This window comes from Camellia sinensis, chromosome 5 (assembly GCF_055761805.1).
Source record: "Camellia sinensis isolate YWXY chromosome 5, ASM5576180v1, whole genome shotgun sequence".
In the NCBI taxonomy this organism is placed as follows: Eukaryota; Viridiplantae; Streptophyta; class Magnoliopsida; order Ericales; family Theaceae; genus Camellia; species Camellia sinensis.
In genome coordinates, this window is record NC_138965.1 from 212,704,318 (window position 1) to 212,712,500 (window position 8,183).

The window sequence follows — 8,183 nt, forward strand, 5'->3', positions numbered from 1 at the left end:
TTATGTAGCATATGATATCTGATACAAAAATTTACAATTCATAACCAAACACAACTCAAAAATCTATTAAAAGCTCATAAAAAATTCAAAAATATTGTTTTATTAAAAATATATAATAAAAAAAAACAAGTGCCAATTGCAACAACAACAAAAAAAATTGTCATGTTTCAGTTGACCGGCCGGTCAACCCGCAAGATGATTGGTTAAGCCAAATTTCAAAAAAAAAAATTCCTGCTTGACGCATAATTTTCTTTTTGTTGTGAAAATATAATTTGAAAGATGCATCCAAACATGGCATTAGAATGTGAGGGTAGAATTATAGTTTGAAAATCTATCTAAACACAATCTTAATTTTTTATAATGCATAAGATTTATCAAATCCAATAGAATTTTCAAATTTGAATTAAAAATTTAACAAATTCTAAAATTTATTTTAACTTTTAATTTGATTTACCTAACAAATCAAATTTTAAATAAATTTTTATGTCATAAAGCAACAAATGTACAACTCTCTCATTACCGCCCGAACACGTCATCACTCTCCAGAGAGCATAAACAAACAACTAGGGTTTTTCTAGGGTTTCTGATTCTCTCTCCAATCTCCTTAACCCGAGAGAGAGAGAGAGAGAGAGAGGACGAAGGCGGAGCAACCATGTCAACAACACCTCGCCGCGGCGTCCCCGAGATCTCACCGGAGTCACTCTCAGCCTCCGGGCGGACCGCCGAGAAGCTGAGCCTCCCGACACTGCAATCGAAGATGAAGTGCGATCCAGAAGGTTACGAGACCGAGCTCACACTTCTCTACGCTCAATTCAAGTCCTCTCTCGAGCTTTTTCAGCAACAAGCGGCTTTGAATTTCACCTCCGTCAGCGGCGTCGCCGGCGACCCCACCGTCGCCAAGGATCTCGGCGATCGAGTCATGTTCTTGGCACATGTCACTCCATTTTACCGTAACCAGCTGTCTCAGTTCCCCAAAGAAATCGCCGATTTTCTCGGCTTAGCCGCCCGGACGATTCCGTCGTCGCTGCGATGCCATATTGCTCAGGCTCTGATTCTTCTCATCAATCGCAAGGTATTTTGCAATTATATTCTTAGCTGAATTGAATAATTTGGATAAATTCTGGTGAATGCTCAATTTTGATTGTATAAAATGGAGTTGTTTTGATTAATTTAGGTGAAAACTTTAATTGAAAGAAAGAGAATTGTCGGCACGTTTGTTTTGATGTCAATGCACTGTTTGGTTGCTGAGAAAATTTTGGAAAGTATTGTTTTTAGGCAAATGCTTAGTTGCTCGTGGGGCATTGCTTAATATTTGGTAATTGTGTAAGAAATGTTTTCAAAATGGTGAAATCAATGATGAATGTTTTGAAATTAGGGACAAGTATTCTTCAGTTTTTTAATTTTTGTATTTTCTTGTGCCGGGGCCACTAGTTAGCAAGACCGTTGTTTTTAATTTTTCAGGCGTTGGACAAAAAAAAAATCACTCGATTTAGCTTAGAAAAATAGAAAAAAAGAACAATGTTGGAAAATTTGGTATCAAAGTTTTGATTTTTCTTTTCTTTTTATTGTTTCTTTTAAATTTTTTTTAAATTTTTTTAAATTTTTTAATTTTTTTTAAAGTTAAACAATAATTTGCTGTTTATGATGTTTTATTTGTGTTTGACAAAAGTGTTTGTTTGCTAGATGGTTGATATTAGGGAGACCCTTGCGTTGTTCATGGAGCTTCAGACATTAGGTGACAGAGTTTTGAGAAAATTGGCATTCTCACATGTTGTTCATAGTGTTAGGCGCATGAATCAGAAGCATAAGAACGATGCAAAAAATCGTGCTCTTCAGAATATCTTGTTTACAATGCTACAGGTTAGTAATCTAGTTTTTTTTTTTGTTTTTTTGATCTGGTTAGTAATCTAGTTTGTGTCAATGAGATTGACATTTGGATTTATTTGTTCTTGACATGTTTAACGTGTGAATTTCAATTTTGTGATAGCAAGAGGATGAAGCAAAAGCGAAACAATCACTTATCACTCTGTGTGATCTTCATAGGAGAAAGGTGTGGTTTGATGATAGGACAGCGAATGCAATATGCACAGCTTGTTTTCATCCATCGTCAAGGTATGCATCTGCCTTAGAGATGTTTTGTCTGTGATTTCCAATCATGAATGTAAGGAAGCTATATTTTTTATCTGAATTTCTCAGGATCATGATTGCGGCTCTATCGTTTCTTCTGGATTATGAAAATATTGAAGACGATGATGATAGTGACAGTGATGGTTCAAGCAGTGAAGATGATTCGGCTACTCAACAGCCACAAGTTGTTAGTAGAGAGGCTATGTATAAGGTCTGTCATTTGTGAACTACTGATATATTGCTTCTCCAACTGCTTACTTTGATTTTTTGTCATCAGAATTTTGGCAAACATCTGTCAGCTTGCATGGTTGGGGCTTATCTTTTGGAAATAAACAAGAATAAAAAATGCAATTATTGTTGGAAACCTCTTTTTAGCTTGCCTATTAGGTTAATTTGTGATGTTATGTTCTATTAAATTTTAGGCACACCATAAAGGTACAAGTTCTAGCAAGAAGAAAAAGAAAGCGAAATTGCAGCGTGCCATTCGTAGTATGAAAAGGCAGCAACGCATGTCATCAGAAAAGAGTAATTTAAACTACTATTCACCGCTTAGCCATTTGAAAGATGCCCAGGTTTGTTAGTTGTCATATTTTAATCTGTTGCTAGATTAATTATGTGGGCAAAGGATAATTTCTAAATTATATTCTTCCTGTAGGGATTTGCTGAGAAGCTGTTTTCTCGCCTTCAAACTTGCAATGAACGGTTTGAGGTAGTTTCTCTCTTCACTTTCGTACACCTTACTTTGCCTCTATGTTTTATTCTTAAAAAAAACAATTTTATTTCAATCTGAGTCTCAATTTGTGGGACTAATGAAATTGTTGCACCTCTTTTTTTTTTTTCACTCTGGTTTTTTTTGTCTGGTTGACTCATAACTGGGTATGTGGAGGCTGTGGGGAGTGCAAAGAAGATATGATCCTCTGAAAAATGCTGCAGGACTGGATTTATATGTGAGGGGAAAAAATAGTAATAAGAAAACTACTAAGCTAAGGAAATATTACTAAGCTACATAATTTCTGCTTTCACAATTCTGCGCAATTCTTTTCCTTTTAATTTTATTTTTTCTGGCTGTGGATTTATCACATTTCTATTGTTTCTGTACCCATTGATTTCGTATTTGCAGCATGTGTTCCTGTGAAAGAAAACTGCAAAACTGGATTTGTATGGGAGGGAAACAAATATTATTTGGAAAACTACCAAGCGATAGAATTTCTACTTTGGCAATGCTGAACAATTTTTTCTTTTCCTTTTATTTTTTCTCTCTGTGGATTCATCACAATTCTTTTGTTTCTGTACCAATTAACTTCATATTTGTAGCTTGTTTTGTACTTTTAACTTTAGTGATTTTATGAATCAATTTGTGGATTGCGTCGATTTACTTGATTCATCAGCTACTTGTCTCGGCAGGATTTGCCGCAAATCTAGCATAATACATTAGAAAGATGAAACTTAAAAATAATGAAGAACAAAGTAAGAATAACTTTTGAAAAGTTGACTTCGATTCCATCTTCTTGATGAACTTTAGTTTAATTTTATTAATTGTTGATCAAGGAAATTTCTGTTTATGTTCTGTTCCAAGTTTGTTGATATATGTGATGAACTTCTAGTTTCATGGTTTACAGCTTTTATATAAATACTGTGCCACTGTCAAGCATATGTGATTTTTTGCTCATCACTGCAGATTAAGATGATGATGTTGAAAGTAATTGCTCGAACTGTGGGGCTTCACCGCTTGATTTTACTAAACTTCTATCCATACCTTCAGAAATATGTTCAGGTGTGGTATCCAACATTCTACCTATGCATTACTTTCATTTTCTTGCAGTATGACCATGTTGTTACTTGCAGCCCCATCAACGCGATGTCACTACTTTACTTGCAGCAGCTGTTCAGGCCTGCCATGATATGGTGAGCCTTTGCTTGATCATACTTATCACTCAAATTTATAGTTCTTAGAACAATTTACTTATTGTAATTTCTTATTATTATGTTTTGTTATTAACCATCTATAGCCCTGGTTATTGTTCATATAGATTTATTTGTTTTTTGAATAGGTGCCACCAGATGCAGTTGAACCATTATTCAAACAAATAGTCAATCAATTTGTACATGACCGTTCGCGCATGGAGGTATCACTTTTGCTGCATAAATAATTTCTCTCATGTATGGTGAATTTAGTTTCTACACTGGTTTTTCCAGGCCATCGCTGTTGGACTGAATGCTGTGAGGGAGATATGTCTACGCATGCCTTTGGTATTACTCACTATCCATTAGTTTGATAAGATAATCATGTTTTTATTTAGTATTAGAGAAGTTTTTGCCTACTGTCATTGACATTCTTTAATTTTCTGACTCAATTATTTGTTTTTTGTTTTTTGGTTTTTTTTTTTTTTTTTTTTTATAATTTATTTTGGCTCTTAGTTGATGACGGAAGATTTGCTGCAAGATCTTGTCTTATATAGGAAGTCACATGAGAAAGCTGTTTCAGCAGCTGCTCGTTCACTTGTTACTTTATTCAGAGAGGTATGAAAGGAAAGTGGTTTGCATTGGCCTTTGTGTGTGGTTTGGGTGGGAATTCAGGAAGACTAAGTAAGTTACATTGCAGGTTTGCCCATCACTTCTTATTAAGAAAGACCGTGGCCGCTCTAGTGATACAAAGGCAAGGCCAAAAGCATTTGGGGAAGCAAATGTTGCCCGAAATGTCCCTGGTGTTGAATTATTACAATCTGATGATGACGGTGATGATGACAATGACACTGATGGTAGTGATGGTGAAGATTCTAATGAGAATGGATTTGGTAGTTCTTCTGAGGATAATAAAGATGTAGGTGCTGTTGAAGAGGATGGCGATGAGGATGATGATGGTGGTAGTGATGGTGAAGATGTTGATGATGATTTTAATATAGAAACAGAAAGTGAAGATGATGAAGTAGCTGTAGCTGAAGATGAAGATGATGGTAATAGTACTGAAAATGATGGTGCTGTGAGTGATAAGGATGATGTTGATGGTGATGGTGATGATTATGATGATGATGATGATCAGAGGGAAGAGGAGGATGAGCATGAAGAATCCAACGGTTTGCACAAAGCTAGTGGTAATGAGGTTGGGGGAAAGGAATCTAAAGCGCAGAAGAGGAAGTTTTCTGATTTTGATGGACAGCTGAATGCTGCTGATACAAGCCTTCGGGCTTTGAAGAGATTAGCGGGAGCAAAGAAGCAAGATGCATCATCAGACCCAACAGATGGCATCCTTTCCAATGAGGACTTCCAACGAATCAAAGAACTAAATGTATGTATTGGTCTTTCATTTCTGAACGAAGTTGCAATTTTAAATACCAATGTGAATCTCTTAGTAAAATCATTAAAAAAAAAAAAAAAAAAGCACTAGTTAAAAATTTTGTTAGACATTGTACATGGTTTTGGGATGCTTATTATCTTTTAAACTTGTCATTTATTATGATTAGGCAAAGAAGGAGGCAAGGATTGCTTTGGCTAAGCATGGATTGTTAAGAAAGGGTTCAGATGCCAAGTCAACAGCTTTTAAGGTTCCAAGTTCTGATCAGCTTAGCGTTAAGAGAGTGGATCCTGCCAAACTTGAAGTGAGTTTTCTATTTCGTAATTTCTTTTTTTTTTTTTTTGGTAAGTTAATCAGTTTGCAACACTGTGATTTTGCTGTGTTGCTTATCTCTTGTTCTGTGCGTGCTAATAAGGCCCACATAAAGAAGAAGCTAAGCAAGGAGGAAAGACTGGAATTAATAAGAGCAGGAAGGGAGGAGAGAGGGAAGTACCAGGCTCGAGCAGCTGTCAAACAAAAAAAGGTGCACCTTGCTATTATGATATATACTTTATTTCTAGATTCGTACACATAATAAATTATAGTTTTTATCAGAACTTGAAAAAATTTAATCAGCTTTTTGTGAACCTTCTTTTCTTGAAAGACTTCACCTTGATTCTCATAACAAGTTGTTTTACATTCTATGTTGTGTCTATATGGCTATGGCTAGGGCTAGGGCTAGGGCAATAGAACCGCATCACCATACTAAATCCTTAATTGTTTTGATATTTTCTTGGTAGGCTCTGTATACAGTTTAGTTTGTTTCACAATATGGTTGTTAAGCTAAGCCTTCACATTTTCACTCTTTACGATTTTCTTTGATAATCTATTTACTGTGATTAACTTAATCCAGTAATCAAAACGCAGCCCAAGAGTTTGTCATATATAACCTGTGGAGTCTTCAAGAAGTCCAACACAGCATTTACCGACTTCGTTTCGCGTTCAAAAGAAGCTACTTAGGCTTCAGTGAGATGTCACAGATGGCTCTGTAGTTCTTTAGTTGTACTAACTTTGGTGTTTTTGTTGTCGTGGACAGACTGGTGGCTCGAGCAATCGGCAAAAGGAACACAAGAAGGCTATGCCTCTTGCTGCAAAGAGGTCTAAGGTAGCAAGATCTAAGCAAGAGAAAAAGAAAAAACAGCAGCGTTCTTCCAAACAGTTTCGTGGGAGAAAAGCATGGAAATGATCTCAACTATACCTTCTTCTTATTCTTCTTCTTTTTTCTTTTCTTTTTTTTTCTTTTTTTTTTTCCAACTGTGTTTTTGCGTTGGTCATTGATCTGGAGTATACTTTGCTCTGAGTCTACTACTAATATGATTTTCATGGTAGAGAAGATGCAGGTTGTTTTCAAGTTTTGTTTTGTTTTTTTTTTTGTTTTTTTTGGTTTTATTTTTATTTATTTTCTTTTTTATCACAGTTAGGAATTGAATAAAAGCTCCGAATATCAATCAATCCTTGCCATGTTGTTTGTGATTTGCATTCTCACTCTCTTTGTATCTTATAGAAAGAACTCAAAGTTGCCTATTTTTTCTTTTATGATATTGTTTAGAGATGGATTCTTCACCCACATGTTTACAGATGGATTCCAAACGTTATTTGAGCTCGGGATCCATGCCATGCCAAAAAGATGTTTCCAGCGTCGGTATTTTGTACTTCAAATATGAGTTGCAGATAATTTTTATTTTGTTTTATTTTTAAATGTTTTGAGACAAAAACAGTGCCTTCACAACCGGTGGAAGTTGTATCAGTTGGTTTTCAGTACGAAAATCAAGGATTTTCATCTTTAATGTTGAGTTTTATGTGTTGAAATTGACTTTTTGATTTTTTAATTTTTTTAGCTATTTTAACCTGAGTTAAAAAGTTTAATTTGCAAAAGATTTTTTGACTTTTTGACTTTTTTTGTGTGAAAAGAGTGTAATGATTATAGGTTGGATGTGATATTTTATTTTTTTTTGGCTAAAATAATTTATTTTGTCTTTTGTGACTAAAATAATAAAAAAAAACCTGATTTAGTTCTTTCCAAACGGTGCCTAACGTTTTTTTTTTAAAAAAAAAATTACACTGCACACCTTTAATGTTTTGACAAAAAAAATAAGTGTTACAAATTTAATATAATTTTATTAGTTTTTTTTTTTGGGGGGGGGGGGGGGGATAAGGATTGTTTTTTTAGTAAAGTTAAACTAACTAAAATTAATACAAATAATGTCAACAAAATACTAACAAAAAGTATAAATTTTTTTAAAAAATGAAGTACAAATATATCAAATTTACAAGATTAGATTTACTTTTTTTAGTATTTTTTTTTTTTGGGACTAGTTTAGTGCTATAGAATGTGAGATTTTCGTGAGATGTGGGAAAATGGTTAGCTGTAATCTCATTCCGTCGTAAGCATTGCATTAAAAATCACATTCTTTCCATTTCTCACCACCCAAACAAGGAGAAAATTGACATTTCAATATCAGTTCCTACCCCGCAACTCGTACTACAGAACTAATCAGCTTATATATGCTTATAATGCCTACCAAAAGACGGAAGCACCCGAGTAGAGCTAGACGTTGTCGCAGGTCAAAACAGCTTTCCATAGAGCCTAGAATTAAGTACAACAAAAATAATACTGAAAAAAGGAAAAAAAACTAGAGCAAATCTGCAGATGTACAGACAGCTTACTCTTGTATTATACAAGGAGGTGGCGAGTCGGTATTCTGCCCAAATACATCAGGAATTC

The 8,183-nt window shown here is 34.7% G+C and overlaps 2 protein-coding genes across 2 annotated transcripts in view; one reads left to right on the forward strand and one right to left on the reverse strand.

Annotated features, from left to right (window-relative positions):
- Positions 1 to 496: 496 nt before the first annotated feature.
- LOC114262277 (ARM repeat superfamily protein) lies at positions 497 to 6,937 on the forward strand. The gene is made up of 15 exons (XM_028202634.2): positions 497 to 1,072; positions 1,684 to 1,860; positions 1,988 to 2,112; positions 2,197 to 2,338; positions 2,550 to 2,699; positions 2,783 to 2,836; positions 3,806 to 3,901; positions 3,973 to 4,032; positions 4,179 to 4,253; positions 4,324 to 4,377; positions 4,546 to 4,647; positions 4,730 to 5,413; positions 5,589 to 5,723; positions 5,835 to 5,942; positions 6,495 to 6,937. The coding sequence occupies exons 1-15, from the start codon at positions 653 to 655 to the stop codon at positions 6,642 to 6,644; spliced, it is 2,532 nt and encodes an 843-aa protein (XP_028058435.2). The 5' UTR covers positions 497 to 652; the 3' UTR covers positions 6,645 to 6,937.
- Positions 6,938 to 7,849: 912 nt separating this feature from the next.
- The window catches only part of LOC114262278 (oxysterol-binding protein-related protein 1D), a 13,528-nt gene continuing 13,194 nt past the window's right edge, over positions 7,850 to 8,183 (reverse strand). The window contains exon 8 of the mRNA XM_028202635.2: positions 7,850 to 8,183. This exon is cut by the window's right edge and continues 124 nt beyond it. Within this exon, the coding sequence (XP_028058436.2) occupies positions 8,122 to 8,183 (62 nt within the window). The 3' untranslated portion in view covers positions 7,850 to 8,121.

Coding starts and splice junctions, on each gene's coding strand:
- LOC114262277 (XM_028202634.2), top strand. CDS start 653: ATGTCAACAACACCTCGCCGCGGCGTCCCCGAGATCTCACCGGAGTCA. Junction 2,113..2,196: donor TGTTTTCATCCATCGTCAAG/GTATGCATCTGC, acceptor TGAATTTCTCAG/GATCATGATTGCGGCTCTAT. Junction 3,902..3,972: donor ACCTTCAGAAATATGTTCAG/GTGTGGTATCCA, acceptor TGTTACTTGCAG/CCCCATCAACGCGATGTCAC.